This window comes from Xiphophorus couchianus, chromosome 5 (genome assembly GCF_001444195.1).
Source record: "Xiphophorus couchianus chromosome 5, X_couchianus-1.0, whole genome shotgun sequence".
NCBI classification, from domain to species: domain Eukaryota; kingdom Metazoa; phylum Chordata; class Actinopteri; order Cyprinodontiformes; family Poeciliidae; genus Xiphophorus; species Xiphophorus couchianus.
Window position 1 is genome coordinate 14,955,384 of NC_040232.1, and position 27,340 is coordinate 14,982,723.

General features: G+C 38.3%; 1 protein-coding gene and 1 long non-coding RNA gene across 3 annotated transcripts; one reads left to right on the plus strand and one right to left on the minus strand.

The window, feature by feature from the left end:
• Positions 1–218: 218 nt before the first annotated feature.
• On the minus strand, positions 219–26,143 carry spock3 (SPARC (osteonectin), cwcv and kazal like domains proteoglycan 3). 2 transcript variants are annotated; one of them, XM_028017112.1, is made up of 12 exons: positions 26,007–26,143; positions 25,732–25,854; positions 11,177–11,185; positions 11,000–11,039; positions 8,629–8,737; positions 7,627–7,735; positions 5,880–5,988; positions 5,619–5,732; positions 5,314–5,535; positions 4,536–4,598; positions 4,319–4,456; positions 219–3,456 (listed from the first exon to the last, which is right to left on the minus strand). In XM_028017112.1, exons 2-12 carry the CDS (start codon positions 25,852–25,854, stop codon positions 3,296–3,298), a joined length of 1,197 nt encoding a protein of 398 aa, XP_027872913.1. In that variant the 5' UTR covers positions 26,007–26,143; the 3' UTR covers positions 219–3,295. The 2 variants fall into 2 exon arrangements, with proteins under 2 accessions (XP_027872913.1, XP_027872914.1); XM_028017113.1 differs by lacking the exon at positions 11,177–11,185.
• Positions 25,861–26,378, plus strand: LOC114144372 (uncharacterized). The gene is made up of 2 exons (XR_003595476.1): positions 25,861–25,972; positions 26,145–26,378. It is a non-coding gene; the product is annotated as an uncharacterized LOC114144372 (long non-coding RNA).
• Positions 26,379–27,340: the final 962 nt, after the last annotated feature.

The following is a 27,340-nucleotide window of genomic DNA, read 5'->3' on the forward strand; positions in this document are numbered from 1 at the left end:
GTGTAAAAAGACTGTGGGCCATACCCAGTTCCAACAAACTTGTGACAATCTAAAATAACTCTAATAGCCCACAAACCTCAGCAACTTCTCTTTTTTTAAATGAGATGAAAAATAAGGAACACAAACGTTCAACGCGGAACCGAGACGCTGTGACAAGGAAATGAGGAAGGTCCGTCTCATTTGCTCATGTCTAAATATTGTCTGTGACAACAGAGACGTTGGCCAATACAGCTTTTATTTCAGCAAATTATACATACACTGTAAAAAATGCATCTGTATCATAACCTAACGCTATAAGAGCTGTGATGACAGTGTGGGGTTGGTGAAAGAGTGGCTACAGTGTCCGAGGTCTTCAAAAGATTTGCATGTTATCACAGTCATAAAACGTGTCAAGACTGCAATGTTGTCCAGTTTCTAAGTGAATTTAAAATCAGAATTACAAACACTGGAAGGAAATTTAAAATAACAACAAAAAAACAAAACAGAAAAAGGGACACTTAGATGGCACTTTTCAGATCTTAACAGTTTAGAAAAATTAAGAATGAAGCCAAATAGTAGAGTAATTATTATAAGTTAGCATTAGCTGATCTCAGGTCTGACTTAATAACACACACATCTGAGCTGAGAGATTTTTATTTTACCCTGGAAGAGTTACCCTATAAATAGATAGATACAGCAGATCAGATTAAGCTACTGAAACAATGGAAAAGCAAACGCTGACTATCTTCTTCTTGTATAAAGCTGTCTAAACCAAAGCTTCCTCTATCCAGTGTATATTCTATATAAAACATTTTATATCCAGCAGTGTTTATATGCCCTAACTGGAAGGTATCTCTCTGCATTTTAACTATCTGACAAATTAAAAGAGTGATGTAAGCCATAGTAACGCCATCTTAAATGAGAACCCCAAACACATGGCAGATCTAAGTCAACGTACTGTAATGTACAGGCTTTAGAGTAAAGCCGTCAGTGATCCTGCCAACTCATCACATGTCCTTACCAGCAAAAAGGCACACCTTACAGCTAAACCCCCACAGCCCATCATGGTGGATCTCAAAAGTCAACACACCGCTGGTAATATGCCAGGTGTCTCTAATGTGGCAAAACTGGACCACGCAAAATCTTTTAAAAACATTTTCCACCTTTATTATCGCACTCCTGAGCATTTCAACTGAAAAACAAGCAAACCCGTGAGAGGAAAAAATGTAAAAATTTAAAAGGGCTACATTAACTCAATTGCATAGGTATGCACAGTGTTAATTTAATGTTAAAGCACCTTTTTGATTTCCAGTCTTCTTTAGGTTGCCCTTTCCATCAGTTATAGTGAATCAGATTTGTCTGTAACAAAGTTTAGGTGTTCTATGAGGATTTTCTCCAAATTTGATGAAAAGACAAAACTAAAACGGGTCAGTGAAGCTCTAAACGCGCTGACAGCAATCCTGAAACAGCTGCACAAGTTATTGGCAAGTACAGGTTGCTTTCTGCATTTGAAAAGATTCACCTGTGTTCTCTGTCTATTGAAAACAGTAGTAGTAGGGTTACATGATAGAAGCCTTTTCTTCCCATAAAGAAAGTTATAAACTGACTCATTTGACCAAATCCTTGTGGAAGAATGTTTGATCATGTGACATCCAACATAAATTTGGGCCACAATTTCAAAAGTTAATTTTAGCATAAAAACAACACTCAACACCCATAATGAAACACGGTGGTGGCAGCATCATGATAAAGGTGGATTAAGATTCGAAATACTAGAAGCCAAAGATGAAAAGGAGCTTTAATACACGTCCAACTAAAACAAAATTGAATAATATAGCAGGAGTCCACAATTGAGAATGGCAGAATCCCTTTGAGTTGTCCAGAAGAAAACTCTGGGCAAATAATGTCAAGCTGTGGCATGTTGAAGGAATCCTGTCAAAGAAGACTAAACACTGTAGCTGCATTAAAAGTTCTTTTCGTAAAATATTAGTTCCAGATTGTGCAGATTAATACAGCTGTTTTTTATCACATTTTCCTCAAAACAGATTTTCCCGTTTATTAGTTGAATTATACAGAATAGTCATAACATATGAAAGTCAATGATTTACTGTAGTCCTTTTTTTACATCACTAAAACCAGCATTCTAACAGAGATGTGTACACTTTTTATATCCACCATTTATTGTCTAACAAATGTGCATGGCTCTGTTACTTTCTTTAATGTGCAAGAAATTGAATCTGCTATGCTGTGTGCTAAAATCACGCATCTGCAAATATAAAAACATCAACATCATATTTTCTGAACTCTAAGGAGCTTTCATCTGTACACACTTAAGACCTTGTTTTTATTACAACTGCAAGCTCTTTTCTTTTTTTTCTTGTTCTTTTTCATTTTGAGTTCCTCAAAGGTTTGGCCTTTGCCTCTACAGACGGAAACAACATTACGCAGTATTAGACATGCTGAGACAAATCTGTTTCATCTCCAGTATTCGGCCTATGACGGATTAGAAAAATAGATAACAATAATTCCCTTCTGCAGCAAAAGAAAAAAAAAAACATGAGGCCAAACAGTGTTTTTTTTTTTATTATCCTTTCTGAGCCTGTGATGATTTGACTAGATCTGCCTCTGACAGCAGCTCACATTTCTGATTGTTTTTTGTTATGATTGTTTTGTTGTATACGTTAATTCATCTGCTGCAGCATGTCTAACCCTTATCTTGTTTTTACCACAAAGTTATCGTCACAGTTTAAAAAAATCGAGATCAAAAGAAACCTAACAAGTGCAATATTCTCTTATCTACATCATCAACGTCCCACCTATACACGGGAACATTTGATAAGGATAAAAAGAGCGGACGGATGAAGTGAAGAAGATGGAGGAATGAGGGGAAAAAGGAAATCTCTTTAACAATATGCCTTCAGGCATCAACACACTCAGGCATCGGAGTGTTCCACAAGGACACGAGACACTGAAAGACATGGACTGTCCACTGAAAAAAAGGTCTTTGCACAAGTGACCAAATCCAAACGAATGGACTGGTTTGTCAGATAGTTATATTCTCTGCTTGGTTGAAATACAAGTGTACACGTATACTTTCTAGTTAAACAGGAGGGAAAAATCTGAAACCGTTTTCTAAAATATAGATTTTTTTTCTTTCCTTCAACTGATAGAGAAACAATACACAGAGAAGAGTCTGTAGGCTGTTAGTATGATGAATTATCTGCCTGGGGGGAGGATTCACCTAGAAACGTGCAATTTGACCAAACATACAGTTATTTCATTTTCTTTTTTCTGTCATTTTATATAATGTATATAATTATGACAAATATTCATCGTTTTCATCATCGTCATCGTCCTCATCTTCATCATCCTCGTCGTCCATACCTGCCTGGTCGTTAAGGACGAATGAATCTTCGTCGTCGTCGGTGAAGAGAGAGTCACCGCTGCCCAGGTCCCCCGAAGACTCCAGAATTACACCTAGAACAAAAAACCGAACAAAAAAGAAAAAAATCAATCACTTACATAAAAGATTGTTTACATAGCATAAGTGCATCACTGATTTGTGAAAATGTTCCCTAAATGTCAATGAACAAAACAATTTGCAAATAGCTAGGTACAGTTTTTATTTAAAATTGAAATCTGATTAGGTTGATTATAAGATTATTTCATAAACCAATTGCCATCTACTATGGGAAATGAAAGCATTATTTATCATTATTGGTTTTCAGTATTGCACTCCTTCAATAAACTCTTGGGTGATTCAAATGTTATGCTCTAAAAAAACTCTTTGTACAGACAGTTTGTATTTTTTAAATTAGCTTAAAAAAAATACACCTTTGTGTCCAAAATGAAAATGAGTTCGACACCAATTATGTATGTGATCTGGCAGACGGCTAAAAAAATGAAGATCAAAGGTAGCAATCAAGTTTGGCTTTTCTTTTGACATAAAAATGAGACTTACAACCACAACGTTTCTGTCCATGTAAGTATACTTACTTAGCTGCAAGCAGCTAGCTGTAAGTAAGTCACTTAATTACAGTTACTTAAAGGTAAGTAAATAATGTTACTTACAGTTAAATTCAAAACTTGTGTATAAATAATTTTTGACATGCCTTGTAGACAAAAATGCATATAAAAAAGATATTTATTTTTGATTTTATATATGATATTCCTTCTACATTGCCTCATTATGTTTTGATATTTTACAGAACAAAATCATGTCTTCAGCCATTACCCAAGCGCCCTGAATATAAATATAGACACATTAATTGGACAACATGCTTTCATTTCTTCCACCAGCTCAGAAACCTGACGCTGTGTTTTCCAGCATTTTGCATACCACAGTCTGCAGGACCGTGAGTGCGTGAGCTCGCCACTTCGTTGCCAAAGCGATCCACACACCAACACTGGCCACTGCTGCTGTGACATTGGTGTGGCCTGTAGTAACCCTCCTCGTCACAGGAAGGCAGATACTGACCTGCAGATTTGAGCAGAAGCACACAGTAAGCAGGAGAAGCAAAGTTTTGGGTGGATTTGTTCACCTGAGGGTGGCTTACCAAGTAACTTCTTCCCAGTTTGTTTTTTGCTGATGCTGGAAAGCTCTGCTTTACATGGGGAATCTGAAAGGGAGAGACGGGGACATTGGTAACAAGCTGCAGAGCTACGTACCTTTTGTTTTGATAACGATTTTCCTCACCATGCTGCGTCCGCTCTTGCAGCTGCAATGAGCGAACCATTGTTGTTCGTTTGTAACAAAATATATATAGATTCTCGTCCTTAGTGAAGCAAATGTTTGACGCAATGTCTTCAAACTGAAAATCTTGAATGCATCGTAGTATAAATTCCTTCAGTTTGAGAAACAATTTTTTATTGTACTTTTTCCAAATGATTTTAATTAAAAATAGATTTTTTTTTCATTCAAATGTTTTCTTAAAACCTTTTGAACAAAAGGGGTTATTTTGGCGAACGTGCAGATATTTTTAGATGAGTTCTTGTTTTTTGGTGAGTCTCCTTTATCTTAACTAAACACACCTGATCAAGATTTTGTTTTTTACCTGGTTGAAAGAACTTCAAAATATAGAGCAATCCTATATTTAGAAGCTGCAAAAGGCCTGAGACGTTTTAGTCTGTAGTTTTATTGAAACATAACGTGTCAATACATTATGCTTGTAGAATTGAAGAAGATTAGAAAAAAATTATTAAGAAAATGGTTACTGGAGTCAGGCTTAATGAGAGGAGTAATTTTTATGACTCAGGTTAAGTTTGACACAAAGTTCTCAGGAGTCACATCTGAGAAATGTTCATTCAGCCCTGAACAAACTGAAAGTGACCCACCTGTATACCTCTGGAAGCCCGTGCACCACTCAGAGCTGGTTATGACTTTGTCGGGATGCGTATCAGATGACTTGAAGAACGCGTCGGAGCACGGCTCGTTCCTGTCCAGATACAGGCTCTTGATCTCTGACTGGTCAAGCTGGAGGTCAAAGTTTGTGTCCAGTCGGGAGAACATCCAACCCAGAGGGTCCTTGCAGATTGGTGACGTCCCAACGTCGAACTCTGTGAGGAAGTTTAAAGATGTGCTATGGACCGTCTACGTGAGCATAAATGTCCTGACTCAGTGAAAGTGTGTTGTGACTCACTGTTCTTCTCCGGTTTTTGGATCTTGACTCTCTGGTGGTTTCCATTCTCGTGCAGCACTCTGAACCAATCTCTCAGGCGACTCACCACCTCCTTCAGATCTGATTCACTGCACACTGTGAAGTGTTATTGATTTAAACTTTAGTCTCATTCTATGACTCATTGATAAGCCTCATTAATATTAACAATAAAAAACGCTTTTGCAGAAACTTTATGTAAGTTTTGTTGCCCATACAAATGACATTTCCAGCTGAACGGTGTACCTTTCTTCTCTGCAGAGCCCTGCTCAGGTTGAGGGGGACAAGGACACATGCCAGGGCACTTTACGGAAATCTTCTTTCCGGTGATGCATGCCTGGTAGTCTAGCTTACACTGATTAAAGGGAAACAAAGACAGAAGCAGCACCAGAATGTGAGAAGAGGAAATTAACAAATAATGAGAGTTATAGGGTGAGAGTTGAGAGAAATGATGCCCGTTTGAAATGTGCCTCTAGTGGAAAGGAGGCCTGGCAGGAGGCAACATAATGCAGTCAAGTCAAGTGTATAGCATCTATTGATTTCAGGAACCAAAAGTGGCATTTGTAGTATATACAGTACACCGTTGCAGTTTACATCTAATGTACAGTGATTGTACATTAAAAATGGATGGCATCCGTAGTCAAACAAATCTACAGATGACACCCATTGAACCTGGTAACTTTAGTTGTCAGGCTAGTCTCCTGTGGAAACAGCTCCCAGTTTGATTCTGAGAGGCAGAAACCCAGTCTAATTTTAAGACTAAGCTTAAAATGTTCCTTTTGATACAGCTTATAGACAAACCAGAGATGTTTCCCCAAGTGGAGGAGTGGGAGAGAAGAGGTAGGTAGAAAGTACCGGTCAATCCAGTGGGGAAACATAGTCCAGAAAGTCAGTTCTCCCTGCAGGCCTCATTCCAGGTGTTGGGTTATCCTCAACTATCTCTAGTTATGCTGCCATAAGCTTAGGTTACTGAAGGATAAACTTTGCTTGTGTTGCCTTCCTGGAGAACAGAAATACTGCTGCCAGCAACTAATTGTTCTCACTGCAATTAACATTTTACGTATTATGAACATAGAGAATAATCCTGCATCAGTTCAGCTGTTTCTTTTTGTGTATCTGGTCTGTATGACTTCCAGTCGGTCATGGCAGACGGCTAAACCGTACTAAGCTGTGTTCTGCTGGAGTTTTTCCTTTCCACTGTCACTATGTGCATGCTCGATATGAAGGATTGCTGTAAAGTCAACAAACACAACATGCTCGTTCCAGAGGAGTGAGTGTTGCAAGTCATTGATTGAAAACCTTTAAGCTAGGTTGAATAACGAACAGAACTGTTTGAAAACTAGGATAAATTGGAACATTTGTGTGATTATTTTGAAATGACTTTCTTGATATGACGTTTGTACTGAAAAGATGCCATCTAAACAAACTGACTTGAATTTAATTGAATTACACATAACCCTGAACACACCACTCCACTGTGAAACATAGTGGTGGCTGAATCATGCTGTGGAGGTTTTATTCAGCAGGGACAGGGAAGCCGGTCAGAGTTGTTTAGAAGATGGATGGAACTAAATACAGGGCAATCCGGTTAATGACTGCAAAGGGCTTAGCATACAGCCAGGATATTGGACATTAAAGAATATTCATCTGCTAGAATGCTACTGTACAGTCAACATTCAGGACTAACCCGTATTGAGAACTTGTGGTACGACATAAAAACTTAGATTTACAGATCCTCTCCATCCTGTCCTGACACGCGTCATCAATGTTATAAAGATGAAAGAACAAATATCTTAGTCTTTCTCTTTATGAATTTTATAGAGAAATACCCCAAAGGAATTGGAGGGTGTTGTCGTGAGAGAGATTAGAGATACTAAGCTGGTTCAGATGTGGTTCAACTGCAACAAATATAAACTAAAAATTGCTTCCCTTGTGTACAAAACAGAACAAAAAAATAACAGAAAGCCCAATGAGTGCTGAAATGAGCGGGTACCTTAGTGGAGTAGGTGTGGCCATCACTTCCACAAACAGGCGAGGGGTGAACCACAGGACACGGCTTGCACTTCGACCCAGCACTCGGTTGCAAATTGGCATCTTTAAAACTGGAGGTGACAACCAAAAACATAAAAAGATAATTTCACCAATCGGTTGTCACACAGTCTGCATTTTCTATCTGCTACATAACGTCATGTTCTTCGCGATGGTTTTAGACTTGGAACAAGGATTTGGTATTTGTATATGATTATTTTTTTATTATTATTATTATTTTTGATTGATTTGCTCTCCCAATGTCCTGGGAATTGTGTTGCTGCTAAGAGAGGGAAATGAGGTCAGTGTGGTGTTACTGTTCTCTGTCCAGTCTGAGGCATCCCAGACTCAAACACACACAAACAAAGCCCATTCATATCACTTGGCAGCACTTTATGTCCGCTGAAAGTTAGTGCCAGCGCCTGGGTAACTGGACCAAGCTGTAATGTCACACAACAGTCACAAGAGAGCCTGGCAACAAGGAGACCAGCTGGAAAAACTAAAGAAAACAGTTGCTTTGGTCATTGAGACAATTGAGAATGGGATGAAATGTGATGAAAAACAGGACATAAATTCAACTAATGTTAATATTTTATTCACTCCTATTTCTTTTTTAAAATGTGCATTTTAGAACTTCATCTCTTTAGAAGATAATGTTACATTTGAAGTAAAGTAGAAAATATACAAAAAAAAATGTTCTCCCCCTCTGAGATTTCTCCTGTCCTTGCTTTTTTAGCACATTTAAATAATCAGCAGGCCATCAAACAAAATTTTATTCCAGACAAAGATAACCTGTGTGATAAAAAACAGTTTTCAAATAATTATTTAAAAAACTAAAAAAACTATTTTTATGACAACTGAAGGTAACATATCTACATATGAAAAATGAATGGAAATCAAAACAATGTCCTTGTGAAAATAGAAAGACGTAATGTGGGGGTGTGCCTGTGTGTGTGTGTGTGTTTACCTAACTCTCCTCTGGCTGACACATGAGGCAGTCTTGTAATCCTCAGCTACACACACCTTGTGACGACTGCATTTGATCTTCAGGCAGGGGTCTTTGGCTGGATCAAGAGCTACAAACATAGAACAAAGTTGTATATGATGAGAACTCTGTAAAGTGCATTTATGTGTGCACACTGCAACAAATTGAAACCTCAGAGTTTCCTAGACAGCAGTCGGCAAAAGCCTGCGAGGGTAAACAAAGAAAAAGGAAAAATCCTCCACGGATACACTTTCCTTTTCCTTTTCCTTTTGTTCTTTTAATGCAGCATCAAAGCTTTTGGGTTAAGCTGTGTATTGTTTCTTTTTACTTTTTAATATCTAAGCAACATGAATTTATGTGAGATCTGTTTGAGTTTTTGCTTTTATTTCAGTCACTCTTTCTTTGTATGTTACTAGCTGTCTCTGCTGCCCTGAACAGAACACCGTAACACTGTTAAATATTCTTAGAGCTAAAAACAGATGGTCCTGGTTTTAGAGGTTACTTTTGATCTTACAGCAGCCTGAATGTGGGAGAGTTGTTCATGTTTTTGACTGATGGATCTGATCCTGTGTAAATTTGAGCAAGTATATTATATATATAAGCTGATTTTACATCTTATTCTCTGGGAGATGGTTTGATCTCGGTAGATACAGTTTTTGATCCAATGTCAACTTTAAGCAACAGACCTAAGAGCAAGATCCAAAGCCATTGGCTGTGGTCAGGACAGTCTGCGAATGACCTCTGCTCGAAAGAACCTTACTGTAATCTCAGAGCAGCTTTGGCAGATTATCCTGCCTCCATCCTCCAACGCACTACCTAATGCTATTGTTTCCCTGGCCGTGTGTGTGTGTGTGTGTTGGGTGTGTGTGTGTGTGTGTGTGTGTGTGTGTGGGTGCGTTTGACGATACACTGATAAGTGAGAGGATATGTTCATGTCCTGGTGTGCCTGGATGAGCGCAGGAGATTACCACTGTCTGTAATACAAATAGCAATGAGATGATCAAAGAATAGAAAATCCTCCTGGTTTTAGCTGCTTGGTGTCATTAAATGAAAAGAGTTTTTCTCTTTTCGTAGGAACTTCTCCATCCGATCCCCACTATCGAGTCAAGATGCCCAACAGAATGCATCCTCTCCAGTCCCCAAGGACCTGATGTTGTTGCACTGACTGTGATTTAATCTGCGTCCACAACCTGAGCAGCTGATTTAAAAATAAACGCAAAAAACCATTACATTTTTGTAAAACTGTATTAAAAGGCTATGCACATCATTTAATTGACCTGGGTATTCCCAAGAATCTAAGGATTTTTACCCACATTCACAAAAAAATGACAGTTCCGGCTGCAGCGCTGTCTGTGAGAGTCATGTGACTTCCTCTGAGCGTTGTGATCATACAGCAGCTGAAACAGCAGTCTATAAATTTGTCAAGGTTAATTGCTAAACCTCATAAACAACTGGAAAAGTCCACTGAAATATGTTATGAGAAAAAATCATCAGAGTCAGGTCAAAACAGAGTGAAAACATGCAAACGTTATCACTAGGACAAACTGTTGCAGGTGAAAACTTTATTAGGGGGAGCAAGTTAACTTGTTAAGAAACAAATGCTAATGAACTGCATATCTAAGGTGAAGTGTTGTGACACAGCTTAATCTGGTTAATCCTCATTTAAAGAGCACATTAAAGTTGTCCTGAACAAACACCTGTTTGGACAAAAAACTTGTTTTCTGGCAACAATAATATAGTCTTATAAAATTTCTGAATTTGTAAGACTTTAGATAAGCATTATATTTTAGCCTTACCCATCACACCCACAAAATAACTTGGAAAGTTTATTAATTATATTCAGGTTTGGATTATTTTTTTTCGTTGTTGAAATGTTCTGACTCCACCTATAGTAGCAATTTTTGCTACCAAGACATATCAAGTTTGGAGTTCAAGTAAGAACTTTAAGATACATCCATAGGCAACATAGAAGCAATGTATCATAGTTGTAAAATATATCTTTAACCTGTCAGCCAGTAATCTATGCAACATTTGATGATCATCAAAAGCTGCTTCTAATCCATTTGCATTATATTTGTAATTCTATGCTTGCAGAAAAAAAATTATATTTATGGGCCCAAACAATTTTTTTCATGACATGTGTTTATCATCTACAATACCATCTTGTGTTATAAAATTGGCATTTGTTTTCAAATTCTGGGAATTTAATAACACCTGCAACTCGAATGATGTTAATGAAACCGCAGAACAATTAGAGGTCAGTGAGCTTCTCTTGGTGTATTTTCCTTTTTTTTCATTGTTTCATTACATAACTAAAGCACCCCGGGCTTTGCTCTTTCTCATTCTCACCCACCTTGATCGAAGGGCTTGGATGGAGTCCATGTTCCAGGCTCCTGAAACACATTTAGTCAATAAACATAATCAGAAAAAAAATGTTCAGAGAATATTCTGAGAAGGTATTACTGTTCACTACAAGCACAACAATATAGGTCTTTCAATGCAGAATACCAAAAATAATCATCATACAAACCTCAACTTCCTTTGGGAGAAAGCATTACAAAGACAGAGAACCAGGAATTAATTTTAAAACATAGATATTGCCTTATAAAATAGGCATGTGGCTATCTAGGAAACAAAACCACACATGCTACTGCATTTTATATTGTTGTAGCAATAAGTGTTTACAGGATTATAAAGTGCTGGTTTGAAACTAGCTGCTCATCATCTTCACTTATGATATGTGTTAACTTTTAAATCTTTGGGAAGAATTTGGATTACTTTTTACAAGAAATTAGCCAATGTAATTGCAAGATTTTCATTCTAGGATAAATATGTAAAATGACACACATATTTCAGGTTTCAATAATTACACTGGCTCTTTTGGACACGTGTCTTTCGACCTTGTGTGATTTATTAAATAGAAGGAATTTGGCTAACTAACCTTTTATTAACAAAAATAAAACATTTTAATCTAAAAAATATACTTCAGAACTCTGTAGTTGTGCATGGAACGTTGAAGGTAATATGAGCTAGAGGAATGTAATTCTTAAGAGTAAATAAAAGCAATGATCAGGACGCACTAAACAAAAACAACTCTTGGTGTGGAGGTTTCAGTCATGAAACATACTGGATTTGGAAATGCTGGATATCTCACATTTAAGAGATGGAACTAGGTTCCCTTTGGCAGACACAGACATTGCTGCTTACAGTTACTAAAACCATATTTTACAGCAACAACTCTTTATTATGCAGTGCATTACTTTGCATCAGAGAATAAATAATGAATCATCACTTATACAGGAAGGGGAGGAAAAGTATATTTAATGTTATAGTTCTTGCAGAGAAATCAGAATCATGTAAAAAAAACAATATGACAATATACTGGCAGGTCAGAGCTTTACAAAATCAGAGATTAGGAATCGGCCACAAAGTTCTTATATTGATCCAATAAATTGTCTGTATATAATCGATAAAGCAGCTGGCAGCTAGTGAAGGTACACGGGGACTCGGGTAATATGAGCTGGGAAAGGAGCTCATTAAGCATCCTTTCAGTTAAACTGTAAGAATTTGTAAGCCTGAAACTGACTCTCAGCTCTAGCAGGAATAAAGATACAGTAGCTCTGGTGGTCTACATGTTACTAAACAAAAGCACAAATTGCTGTTTCTAGCAAAAACCTTCCAATAATGAATTTGTTAAATTTGTTAAATAAAATTTAAGAGGACATCTAGATATTATTTTTAGTAGAGTATTTGATAATAATCCCTAAGATTCTAAAGGACTGGATATTATTATTGGATTTTTTGGGGAATGTCTTTTGGGGGAAAAAATAACAGCATCTGTTTTATTGTCATTTCAGTAGAGAATATTGTTTTTAATTTCTAAGCGTCAGTGTAGGCTCTAACATTATCAGGATTTGGAGGGATATGTAAATCAGTTTATCATCAGCAAAAATTTGACAAGATACAGAGCTAATTTGCTGCATGAAATGGAGGAAAATGAATCCTGTACAACAAAATAAGAAAAGGGTCCAAATAATCATCTCTGAGATAATATGTGTTATCGTGGCCTTTCTAAAATTATAGCCTTTTTTCTCATTTACAATACAATTCAGTAAATAACTGCACTTTGGACACTTTATAATCACTAAGACCAACTAACGTGCTTCCTTTAGCCATAAACACACAGACAACATTCAAACACAATCTTACAAACTATTATTGACAACTCCTGACTTTCTGAGAGGAACAGAGAGCCGAATTCAGGTCCACATGCAGCAGAACTGAAAATGTGGTGCAAGTCAGCCTGCTGACAGGTACACAAGATTTATTGTACTGCTTTTTATTTGCAGGCTGGTGCTCTTGTGGGTTTCAGAGTTCCTGTGCCAGATGCTTCAGTTGATAAACTTGTTTTTAAGCTTGTTTCTGAGGACTTCTTACTCACACAGCAACAGTCTGAGAAGCAGCAAATAAAGCCGGGAGACTCCTCCAGCCAGAGTCATCTGGTATGGGACTGAATGTTGGTTGTACCCTTTCCCACTGAAGATAATTTTGAATTTTGTAAAAGGGTTGCAATATAAAAGCTGGAGAGCAAATTGAGGTCTGTTCTGATCTGCTGGAGGCAACTTTTTTTGGGCCTCCTTAGAAACTACTCTCTGTGGCTAAAAGGACTTCAAATAAAGAGAAGGATAAGGACAGAGTCAGCACTGCTCTGACTTTAACAAGATGGAGAGGCCTTGATCTCAGATCCCACTGCTATACTTTAACATTCTGAGGTTCTCAGCTCTGCTCTTTAACACACATCTAAACGCACACAACGGCTTTCTAAAGTGCACAGGTTGCTGTCAAACTCCCAGGCTTTTGTCATCTGAAAAAATTAGATCCTGATAAATCAATGGGAAAAATTCCCATCCTGAGAATTCAATCACACAAACTTGTTAGGGATGAATTATAGAAGAAAGCCTCAGATTCTTGTTGCTTGAGTGAGCACACGTCTGCTTTGTGCAACTTTTTATCTCATTTCAACAACTTCTTTGCTTCATACCTAATATTAATTAAAGTGAAAGCAGAAAAAATAAAAAAAGTTAGGCCTGATTGCAGAAGGGTTGCAAAGGATAAAATTGCAATTGTACAAAAGTACCAGTCATGAGAAGTGTAAATTCTAAGCCATTTTATGTATATATGCCAGGGTGTGCAAAGGCTTTTGAGAGTCAATGTAACACTCATCATCTGACATGGATAAAAAAAAAAAAACTTTAAGAGCCTTTCCCTCCATGTTTTCCTTTACATATGCTCACTGCTATATTCTTTTAAACCTCTTCAGCATAGCTATGAAATAGAGCTTTATCAGGTGAAACATTTGTGTAACTAGATGCTTCACATAAATCTTCCCTGAGGTAGTGACTCAGTTCAGTGCCCTGTGACTGCAGCCCTGCAGTCTAAATCTGGAATGCGTCAAGGTGAGAGATTTGCTGGCTTTTAATAGAGGGCCGAGCCACAGAGAATCCCAGCAGGTGCTGGCTTCTGATTCAAGTGTAAAAGGGGATTATGAAATAGTGAACGCTCAGTTGTTTAGCCCAGTGTGAGTTCAGACATCTCACTCCAAAGACGTCTTGTCTATCTTTGGGTGCCTTCACTGTGTTCTCTACCACAGAGATAGGCTTTTCTTGTTTCTTCACAGGTCTCCATTGTTTCTGTGTTTATCATTCACAGTCAGTCACTCTCATGCATACTTGCACACAGTTTGCCTTCAGAAGTTCTGAGTCCCATTATTCTCTGACCCCAACATGCTCAATACTTAGGGATGATGCTACTCCACTCTTAACCCTAGTCACTGATTAAAGTTTGATAAATAAATAAATAAAGCATCCAACCCTTCAAATTCCTTTAACTGTTTTCAATACAGTTAAAGTCTGACATCCAGGCTGCTATCAGTGCAGCTTTTCATACTTGGTTATTTTGAACTTTGGGGTTTAAGCATTTTCAATTTTAGGTCAACAGTGACACAAGAACTGGAAAAACATTACATCAGAACAGCGGTGTACCACAGTACATAAATTGTATGTATGTATAATGGAGTACTGAGACAATAACATTCAGACAATTATCAGACTATTGCACAATTTAATATAAGTTTGTGGGAGCTGCAAAGAATTTGACTGTAAGCATATGAAGTGTGAAAAAGCCATGACACTATTAAACCAGAAAAGCTTCATATGCTTTGAATGGTTTCTAAATAAAACCTTAAAGGCAGCCAAGTAAAACTACTGCACTATGAAGCTCAGAAGGCTTTGAAAACATAAAACAATGGCGTCTAAGGAAACTGAAGTAAACCTTTTAAGTTGGGACTTGGGTGAGGAAGGTTTAAAATCATCATATTCACTGAAATGCTCTGCTTCAAATAATTCTGTTATGCAAAAACCTACTTGTTAATATCAGATGTTTGTTTTTTTTTAAGTAAAGTTAGGTTGGCACAATTATTTCTGCCTATTAATCTTTATACAAGAATTTTTCCTCCTAAACTATCCTGGCTCATTTTATTTGAACTCTGCTCTGGATACAAATAATTAGTGGCCCCTTACCACTAGAATGGCTGGGTTTTCGATTTCTCCCTAGAATGGCTGAACAGGGCCAAAAGGCCCTGAGTCCACCCTGACGACTCTGATGGCTCAAATTAGCATTCTTCTTCAATTGTAAATGTGGCCGTTGACCGTCAGGCCAGAATGTAGGAATGTGAATAGTCCATGTTGGGGGTGGGTATCTATGATACCTACAACTCGTCATGAAGTGTTTTTGGAGAGATGTGACCTTTTGCAGCTGATCCATGATGTTGTGCTGCATTATCCAGGTCATTTTGCCGAATGTACATAGAGTTCGCAAAACATACAATCTGTTTCAAGAAATATGCAAAGGTTTTTCTAAAAGAAATTAGTAATGTTTTTCTTTGAAATAAAGCTAAGAGGGTATAAAATGACAGTTTAGAAATAAACTAACCAAATTAATTGTGTTGATCCACCTCAAAAAAATCATGCAAAAAGTGTAAGCAAAAGAAATCTGGGAGACTTTGCACATGCAAATTTGCATGCAGCCTTTTGTGCTGTGGAGGATAAATAGGTGACTGCTTCACCTATTTAGTTCACAAGAACTAATGGCATTTATTTCAGTCATAATCTTGCAGGGGGTGACTAAGGTTCCATCACTATGTGACAGCTGGTCAGCAAACCTGGCAAACATGATTGACATGGCAGCACTGAATGCACATGTGCTTTATCAGGCATGCATTGGGGTGCAGGAGAGACGGGTGGACTTCCTGGTTGAGCTTGCAAAAGAGTTCGGTAACTCTCATGTGAGTGAGAAGAAGGCACACAAGGAGAAACTGCTTCGGCAACAACCTTCCACACCCAGCTCAGGCAAAAGGGCGAAGTGTCAGGTCAACCATCGATGCAGGATGCGTGTCCTGAGGCCGAAACATCATCAGTGACCCCTCACACCCCCACCATGGACTGTTCTCCCTGCTGCCCTCTGGAAAGAGGTTCTGCAGCATCCGGTGCAGGTCCACCTGGTTCCGAAACAGCTTTTTCCCACTTGCCATCAGACTGCTGAACTCTTAACTGGACTGCACTCAAAAACTGGTCTCCACTTTATACCTTGCACATGTACAGAGCTAAATAACTTCTATTTTACTGTCAGTCCTGCACTTTATATTTTATATTTAGATTTATATTCATATTTTATACTGTATTTTATTTTACTCACAACATTGGAACCTCAAACATTATCCTGAGCCATATGCAACGAAATTTCGTTCTGTATACACCCTGTGCATTGAAAATGACAACAAAGTCAGTCTAAGTCGAAGTCGAAGTCTAAGGAACAATTGTGCAACTGTGAGATGCGTTGAGGCCATTACCAGGGTACTTCTAAGGTAATGGCCCTAGGTAATGGCCCTATTTACTGAACAAAAGGGCTTCAGTGCAACGGGCTTCAGGCCAGTTGGACTATCTCTAGCCTGAATAGGTATATGTCCAAATGGCCTAACTCCAGCCATTCTAGTAGCAGTAGGAGCAGAAATTTACTTTAAAAGTTTACGACTCTGCGATGGACTGGGGACCTGTCCAGGGTGACCCAGCCTCTCGCCCAGAATGTTAGCTGGAGATAGGCACCAGCACCCCTCCTGACCCCGCTAGGGACAAGGATGTACAGAAAACTAATGGATGGATGGAAGTTTACAGTTGAAATTAAAATCAGGATTGGTAGGTCAAAATTGACCTCTCCTGCAGCAGAGTTTGTGGAGTTATAAACATGCCCTTAGTTTCGGCTTTGAATGAACTCACTGTTTTCCTCTCTGCTTATAAAAAAATAAGCAGAGCAGAGAGGAAAACTGTGACTTTATCTGGGTGTCACTTCCTTTCTTCCTATAAGGAGCACAGGGTCAACTCCTGTTCTTCCACAGCTCAAATCAATTTCGCCTTTCTGCCCTGCATTGTTGATCTACCTATTCAGCAGAGGCCCCTCTGCACCCACCCCATTCTTCTTTCCCTGCTTACTGTCCACCTATGTAATAAAAAAAATGCAAAGAAAATGTCTGTTGGTTCCTTTCTAGCTCTGCAGGCTGAAACAGAATAATGAGAACATTGCATTACAGAGGCCGGGCCCTCCAGAGAAGTGAACACAGCAGAAAGACAACAAAAGTGCTTGCGGTCTGATTCCTTAATGGCTTCAATGGACACATCGGAACAGAACAACGCAAACACAGGAGAACATCCAAACAAACAAATGAACACGAAAGCACTTCCTGCACCCAAATATGGTCCCATTAACAAACCACAAAACACCCAATGTGAGTGCTGGAATCTGACAGCATTAAACACATTAAATAATTGGAGGAGCACTAACTCAACTATAGATTCAAAACATAAATGCAGCACTGAGCACAAGTATTCATACCACTGACAATTTTTTCACATTGTACAAACATTAGTGTACACTGTCGGCATCTGATGTGATAAGACTGGCTTAAGGTAAAACATTATCCTGAAGTTGGGTGAAATGGGTACGTGGATATTTTCAACATACAAATCTGGAAGATGTGAGCACTTATATTCAGCTCCCTCTTAGCTAACACTGTGTTTAATCCCCTTTAACCTTTTCTTACAGCTTCAAATCTTTTGGCTTCACACATCTAGAGACTAATTTGTTTGCCCATTGTTCTTTGAGAATTTGGCTGGATGAAAAGTGTCTGTGAACTTCTATTTTTGCTAGAGATTGGCTACAGATCTGAACTTTTACTTTGTCATTCAGACAGATAAAAATGGTTTCATCCAAACAATTCCACTGTAGCTCTGGTTGTATATTTAGAGTGGCTGAATTCGAATTTGGTCTCATCTGACCTCCTTCCAAGTGCTTGTTCATGTGGCCAATTTTAAATGGGACTTTCTGTGGTTTTCAGTAGCCCCCTTCACATCATAGTCCCACAATTAATACCAACCTTCACATCAAACAAGGCTTGCAGGCCATATGACCATTTAGATCATGTAGCTGGAATTGCAAAGGGGGTGCAGTTTACAACCTGCAGCCGTCTTCTATGGTGGGTTTCTCCTTGAGGAGTTCCCTTGGGGTGAGTCCAGATGCATTCAGTGCTTTAGACACACATAAAGTTGTTGTGCATCAACTTAAGCATATCATTATCATCATCAGGTTCTACCAGTTTATGATGTTTATGATGTATCTGCTCTCAGCGCTCCTGCTTTGCTTTGTGCTGCGTTACACTAGTTCTGCAATCCCATGTTACACCCTTACAGTTTAAGGCAGATACTGATATTTCAGTTTTAGAGGCATATCAAATACTTCTAAAAAATAACTGAAAAACATAAGTGTATCTGAAAGGGACTAATGGCTTCCTTCTCAAAACAACCAACCAAGTGGCTACTTCTCTGATTAATGCACTCTTTGAGCAGCCTCTTAGTTTAGGTGGATGGCCATGTCTTGGTATGCTTACACTTGTGTCACTGTCCTATATTTCCAGACATACACGTACAGAACAAAAAAAAAGAAGACTTTCTTCTGATTCAGAGCATGAAAATCAGGAACAGAAACATTCAACGTGGAAACGAAACAGTGTAACACGGAGAACGCAGCTGGTCACATCTATTTGTGTCCACTAGTTGACATTTGTTCTAACATTGTCAAATGTAAAAAGGGATGTGAAAATAAAGTGAAGCACAACAGTGGGCTCATTGGGTGTGTACCCACAAGAAAAATCCAGGTGTTTCTCACCTTCGCTGGTCTGATTACACCTTTCCTAAATGTACCCCAATTGCTTCTTGTTGTTTCTAATCTGCTGCTTTAAAAATTTTTTTTTACCAACGTCCAAAAGGAGACCTGCATGTTAAATTCTACTGACTGTTTTTCTTGCTAAAGCTTGTGGCATGCATGCTCGCACAAAATACACGCAAATTCATACCAAGGTGCTCTGAAGTGGAAAAGGCCTCAAGCTCTGTACCTTCCCAACATCATTCACACTCCACAACACAAACAACACAGGACACACACGGACACTAAAAAATACATAAAGAATGGGAAAAAGATTTTAGCATAGTAAGTATAATCTCTTCTAATGAGACTGGCCTAACCAGGGCATTATTTTGTTCTCATGGTAAACCATGCAATCAAGTCTCTGTCATCACTTTTTTCCCTTCATTGCTACAATAATCTTTCTCCTGAGTTTATCTCAGGCCCCAGGTCTCGGCAGCCATTCTAACAGGGCTTACAGTAAGTCAGCAGCCAGGCTTCTATCTTGTGCACTTAGTGTGAGATCCAGTGATGGCTTTTAGAGCAAAATGAAAGCAGCATTGCACTACCTGCTTGCTGTATAAACTTTAAGTTGCTCTACAGGCATAGTTTCTGCACATGGTGACTACCCAAGAGTAATTTGGGGAAAGACTTGACAAATTTTGTGATTGTGAGGACCATATATATTGGTTATTGGATCAGCTTTAGCAGCACTGATTGGAAGTGAAAGCTTCATGGAAAGCAAAAACATGGTAAATAATCTCACTGTAGGACAAAACTGAAGTCAGAAGTTATATAAGTGGGATATCTGGGATTTGTCTGCTGTGTGCTTTACCTCCTAGATTAGAAACTCATTGCAGAGTTTTTCTGTGTCAAATAAACAAACAAATTAACTGAAATTAACAAATTCTCTTCTTTTGATTTTACACTACTGCTTGTCCACTGTTCCATCTTACATCAGTGAGGTAGTTTACTTGAAACAATGTCTTGTCATATAACAATAGATGCAAATAAAAAGCCTGAGCCACTTTATTAAGCCCCCGAAAATAAAATTCTAAGTGGTCAATGTGTCACAGAACTACAGTTTACATTGTGTTTGTGTTTAAAGCTTGTGTCACTCCAATCACAGTCAGCCTTGCACCTCAAGGCTGACTGTGCCTTGAGGTGCAACCTCTACAGAGAGTGCAATGTACAACTTGGCAGTGTTGTGACAGGAGAAGACGCTTTGTTCTATTATGCATGGCGGCATAAATCAGACTGGCATCACTTCCAAGTTTTGCCTACCATGCATACATCTGGCTAGAAAATCAACATTAATATTAGCTTTAGCGATATAATTGTACAAGAAAATGCTAAAGCAATTATCTCGAAAGTTTTATTTGGGCTCTGTTTCTGAAAATATTTCAGCCTCGGCAGCTGTGCAGGGATACAAGTCCAAGTGTCTGCAGTGCTTGCAAAATAAAAAGTGAACATTTTCAAAACCGCTGGCATTTACACAAATACCTTCCACGATGTACTGATATGCTACTGGGTGAAAGAGGAGAAAAACACTCCGCCGAAGACAGCAACTGAAACAGGAAATGAAAGATACTAAATACAGTCTATTGCTAAGACTCAAGCCTCACAGTTAAAGCAAGAAAATGGACAAATTATCATATCTACATATTGCCTTATGAGAGTACTCACAATTCTTGTCACGTAGGAAAAATATGGTTTTCTATTTATCGTTTAACAAATAAGAGTCTTTCTTTTCAAAATAACTGAAGCTCATTTACATTTTTAGTGCATGTGAATTTTTATATCTCTCATGCCAAATTCTCAGTTTAGCTATAAACTTTGGATCATTCTAAGGCACAAATATAATATAAATATGCTTTCAACCATTCCATTGTAGTTCTGGCTGTATGCTTAGAGGTCTGTTGGAAAGTGAACCTCTGCCATAGTGTCAAGTCTGTTTCAGCTCTAATATTTCATTATCCTGTATTTAGCTCCAGGCTTTAGATTAATAAAAGAGGTATATTTAAATTAAAATATTGAAGAATAAACACAAGAACACTTTTTGTTGATGTCAAACAAATAAAATAAATATAAATTCTTAAAATGTCTATTTTGTTTATCTCATTTGAAATATTGCTTTATTTTAGTAATAAGTAAAGAAAAAGCAATATAAACAAGCAAATGCTGTCATCCTTGTACAGCACTTTGGTGCAGTTTTATGCCTCTTTTTAAAGTGCTATATAAATAAATTTGACATTGACATTGACATTGACAAAAAAAAACTGATTTATATCTTCAATGAAAATTTTAGCAGCTTTCAAGGAAAACAATCAAAACAATAAAACAGACACTGTCTATGCTTGGAAAAGAAACAAATTTCAATCTTTATGTCCTCATTGTAGACTGTAGAAATTTTCAAAGACAAAAAAATTAATGACTAAAATAAACAGACACAAACAAATTCTAATTAGGGGAATACTGATTGGTGGTATTCACCAACTTCATCAGAACATGCGCTCAACATAATTTGCAGAGCATGCTACTTTGTTTTCTGTCTGACTTTAAATAGCCAAAATACTTTCACATGACTAATCTATTCTTGTTAAATATGTCATTCGCTGTGTCTTCTGTTTTTGCATCCTTCAGGACACTCATTTTTTTCTTTTTTTCCCCAGTCATGCTGTACCCTTTACCTGAACTAAGAGGCTGCAGCTGCACAAACAATAGAGGTTAGCTAGTCTGACTGCTACTGTGCTGCATGTGTCAGCCTAACTTTGAGTCTCTCTATTCCAGCCATATGATTGTTCCAAAATGGAGAAGCTTTTATTACCACTGGCTATCATCTTTTCTGTATATTGAAGGACTATATCAACATTTTCTTCTATAACTATCAAGGAAAAATCTAAATTGCTATAATTTTATTACCCAGCTCTATACTGATTATGTGTGCAGCCCACACTATTCAGCTTTATGGGTTTTTGTTTTGTTTTGTTTTTTAATTGAACCATGCATTCTTTTCCTTCAAGTTCACATTTATACTTTGCTTTATGTTGGTCTATAATATAAAATCACAGCAAAATTTATTGAAATCTGTGGCTGTAACATGACAAAATGTGAAAAATACGCATGAATAGTTGGGCAAGGGGCTATGTCTGTTTTTCTGTCTGTCTCCTTATTTCAAGAAAAGAGGTAACCATAAATAGAACAGGCACATGGCCAGTAAAATTTACTCTCCAACCTTTTGTTCCTGGATGAGTATTTGCATAATCCAATTTAGGACCAGAGGCGTATCACATGGGTCCACCTGTGCTTAAGGGCTTTGCCGTGGCTAGCAGAGAAAACGTCTGTCCCGACACTAAAGGAGATGAAAAATCGAATAAAAAAAGAAATAGAAAGACACTTCTGTATCTCTCTCTGGCTCTAGAGCTATAAATCCTACATTTGTAGCACACAGGAAATGACCTTCTATTGAGGTTGGTGTGTAGCTTTATTTTCCTCCAATTCTTAACCTTGTTGTTTCTCTGACTCAATTCAATGACAATTTTTTCTCAAAAAGATGGTTTCAAGGCTTGATGTGCATGCCGATCCTTTTGCTGCGCATAAAGCTCATATTTGTTATTGTATGTGGGGGGGCGGGGGGCGGGGGGCGAGGGGGTGGGGCAGAGGAGGGGGGCAGGGGTGTGTGTGTGAGTACAAGTTGAAGCATGCACTCTGTTGCGCTTGTGGAGCCATTAAATGTGTAGCTAGAGGCATGATATCTTTTTTTAGCAGAAGACAGACCATGTGAAGCACAGAGCAGTAATTTCAATAGTTTTCAACAGCAGCAGCTACTTGCTGAAAACATCTTGAGAAGCAGCATTCAAGACGCCCGGTGCACGAAACAAGGATAACAGCACTTCTAAAAAAACCCGCAGCATTTTCTTACTAAATGGTTGTTTAATCGATACAGGAATTAGTGCAGAGGAGGGTGATTAATTGCAGCAAACTGAGCAACAGGACCACATGATCAGAGGTATTATCCACCAGAGTCTGCAGGAGCATTAATGCCCTAAGTGGCCTTAGCATGCCAGGTTAATGGTGGCTGACATATAGTCTGCTGCTGAGGGCTTTCAGCAGCAGCATAATCAGCCAGATCACTTCACAGTAAATCACTGTTATGCTGAGAGAAGAGGCAAATCACTGGGGAAACATATGTAGGCTACAGGTAGGCCTAATCAGACACTCAGCCTGTAATATTCATTTAATGATCCCACAAGGATGCCATCTCCAAGAGGACATGATCTACTTTTCAGTGTTTTAATAATTTCTTGAGATTTTTTTTATATCATTTATACAAAACCAAATATAGAGAAATAATAATAATAATAATATATTCACAGCATCCCTGTCTTGGCTTACATTTCTTCACAGACTGCAGTTCTAAGGGCCATCTTTGTAGCCAAATTGTAAAAAAGTTGTTTTGGTTTATTTATACATAATAAGTATTATGCAATAAAAATCAATACATTCTAATTAAGGAAATTGACTTGCAGATGTTTTGTTTCAATTTAAAAAAAAAACCTGAACATTTTGATTAGAACTAAACTGAAGATATTTGTTCAGCTAAACGTCAGATATTCTCATTTGTGATGTGTGAGGTCCAGCAGAGAACACAACGGCTAACCAATGAGACTTACATTGGTGTACTGAACTTGGGGCTGCCTGGTGATGCAAAATTTTTGTTCTAATTCTATTTCAAATGTTTTTATTGTATTCCTACAGAAAACTTTGATCACCTGACTAGTGCAAATAAAACACAGTTTAACCCCCTGCTAGCGAGACCAGTGAGAGACTGCCAAGAGCTGCAAAATTCTCACAAAAAAAATCATTTCATAGTTTGCTTTGTGGTACAGTTTTCAAAAATATGCCAACTTTTAAATTCAGTCAGTTGATTAATTAATATAAAATTATTTTTTTTAGAATCTAAAAGGTTAAATGTTAATTTAGTTAATATTAAATATATTAAATGAATAACGTGATAGATGTGTTTAGCAGAACCAGAATTTAACATAGGAATGAAAATCTGTAAGATTCTCACGGTATGATGACCTTGAGCAAAAATATCACAGCTTCAAGCTATTTACACAAACATTCAAAACACAACTGTATAACATCATCTGATTGTTGCTATTTATTTTCTAGTATTTCTCTTTTGTACAATTGTAACAAGTTGATATTTGCTAGTTAACTAGCCATGCTATCTGTCAGGCTAGCCAGCCCACAGCTGGTTGCTTACCAGACAGCTACAGGTCAATTCCCCCTTTTGGCAATTAGTAACACCCCCCTCCCCCATTTACCCACATGTTCCCCTTTTGTCTCATCCCACATCTAGTTGTGTATCAATGTAGTTGACTTGGATGACAAATATTTTTTTGATTAATTGTGAAGTGAAATACACAAATGGACAAATCTCATGTTTTCTTCTTCCCTGTTTATCTGTCTATCTTGAGTGGTAAATGGAGGACAGGGCTGCTACGTCCTGGAAGGGTCGCCACTCCACCTCAGGGTAACACAGAAACACACATGGCAGAAACTGGCACACACAATCACTGCACCTAACAGCAACTTAGAGAGCCAAGTTATCACAACATGTATGTTTTTGGATGATGGGAGGAAGCCAGAGTATTTTGAGAGAACCGATGTTCATGGGAAGAACATGCAAAATAAAGCAGAAAGGCAGCAGTGCCATGTGTCATCCTGTGGTGATTCAAACATCAGGTAAATTTTTAGATTATATATTATATTATTTTATGGAATTTAACTAAAATCTCGTTTTACACCCTATTTCTAATTATACAGGTTCTGATTCATGTTTGGGGAAATTCACTCTTACAAAATATGACTCTCTAATAGAGAAAATGATTATAAATCCTCATTTATCAAAGTACACATAAGAAGTTCACCTGGAAATTTCAAACTGAAGTATCCAAATAAGTCAGGTATCAAACTGGCAGAGGTGCAAATAAACCTTAAACAGACATTTTGCGGTATGAAACCTAATTATCTTAATTAGTTTCCACTACTTGACTCACAGTATTTTTCACAATTAATGCCAAATGCCTATTTTTTTTCCTTCTTCTTTTTGACTATAGAAGTCCTCTTACAAACAGTGGACTAGCACAGTGCAGCTGCAGGTGGGGGAGAAGTGGTGGCGCTTACTCTATGGAAAAAACTGATGACTCAAAAGTTTTCTTTAGAACACTATGATGATAAATTGTAATGGTTTTATATCTGTAACTTTTATTAACCACAGTAAACTGCACCTCGTGACGCTTAAACAAGTGTCAACTAAAACTGGCCTTCCAGATCCAATTTTCCTCAGGGTTCCAGTCAACCTCGGTCCGGCCCTGTCTCTACCTATTTGGGCCCTTTTCGGCCACTCACAGACAGCTCCATGTCTCTGCGGCCTTGGCTACCTCTGTTAAGCACACAGCTTAAAAAATAATTTAAAAAAACACACACACACACACACACACACACACACACACGCCCACGCACCCCCACAAGCAAGGATCCTCCCTGAATGGTTGTTGGTTTGTTCACAGCCTGAGTGAAGATGCTGATGAACGTGTGACAAACATAGCAGAGGAACCCGTGACGCGTCGCTGAGACAACGAGATGAAAACGAGGAGCGCATGACCTCAACCCAATGCGTGAGACTGTGAGGAGGGGAAAAAAGGGGGGACTTGGGAGGATGGGGGTTGGGTGATGGCAGTGTGTGGGGGGTATTATCTACTAATAAAACCCTGAAACGTCACTTACATCTCTGAATTTATCCCATCTTCCGGTGAGCCACTTATCATCCAGAAAATTGCCGCTGTCCGAGCGAGCGGAGACGTGCCCAAAGGCGACGGCGCACACACACAGCACGGCGACGCTCAGCATCTGCGGATACACAACAACAAGCGCGGAGAGGAGGACGCTGGATCAAGCTGGAGGACATGGCAACCGCGCTGAAAACAGAAGCGCTCCAAATATGCGACAAAGCCAAATGAATCTTGGTGTGAGCATAATAAAATATATTTTCTTAAACCCACCTTGTCGCAGCAGCTGCTCCTCAGACGGTATGTGCTTGACGCCGCTTTCTATCACAACTAATAGCAGCTCTCTCTCTCTCTCTCTCTGTCTCTCTTTCTCTCTCTCTCTGTCTCCGCACCAGCTCTGTCAGCGCGCAGCAGCGGGCGGGGGCGCGCAAGGCACCGTACGCGTGCCCGGCGCTCTGTCTCTTCAGTGCGGAGGTTTACTACTATCATTCTATCGCTACACCGATTCACTCTTAAAAGCCTATTCCTCGTTAAAGGATACACGGCAGTCGCTTTTAATTGAAAATATAATTCAAAACTAACAGACGAAGCAAGTTGGAAAAAGTGTTGAGATTTAAAAAAAATAAATAAATAAAATAAAAGCTACCATTCACTCAGTAAAAGTTTGGATTTCCTTTATTATTGTTCTGCTTTGCTGTGTTTTGCTCCAAATCCCAGCAGGGACTGGGTGGGCTTTGTTTGCGCCAGAAGTGACTCACATTCCCAGCAGAGATCAGCCGCAGCCAGTCTAACGTGACGCAACAAGATAGCACGGCTTCCACGTTCCCAATAGCCCATCCTGATTGATTTGTGATTGTAGGCGCAGCCGCCCGCTGCGGGGGTTAGCGGGCTCTGGGACATGCAAAGTTCAAAACGCAGCTAGTCTCTACTTATATAGGCGGATGGCTTTGTAGTCTTTCGGCAGACACAAAAGCAATTCATTCACATGACAAAATACAACAAGAATAACCAGAATATCCAATTTAAGAAATACATTAGCTTTAATTCTCAAAATAAATAAATCTCCCTAAATTTTAACCTGCTAATTTCCAATGTTGTAAGTTAAAATATAAAAATAAGTCCCTTAACATTGCTGATTTAAAATTTAAAAAGACACCTTCATTCCGTGGAAAATAATAAAATATTAAACTCTGAAGACTTTTTAACTCCAATATCTCAAAAGAAAGGAAGTGTTTTGCAAGGATAAACCTACAAAACAAATTGCAAAATCCAGAAGGGGACACAGATTGCTCTAAAGACTTGAATAAAAACATTCATGAAAAATTAAATTCACCCCACAATATAAAAGCAGGCTAGTTTTGAATTTCTGCATGAGCAAATATATGCAAACACAAAGTAATAATAAATAAAACACAAAAAATAGAAATGCCCAGGGACCCTGAAGAGTTATGAAGCAGGTTTATCTAAAATATGCGCTCTGCATGTATCCTAAAAACTGATTTGAATAGTTGGGTCCCTGTCTAATAAATATGCATCACAACTCAAAGTGAGTCACTTATTTTCCTCCTCATTAAACTATCCAGTGAACCATTGTCTCACGTATGACA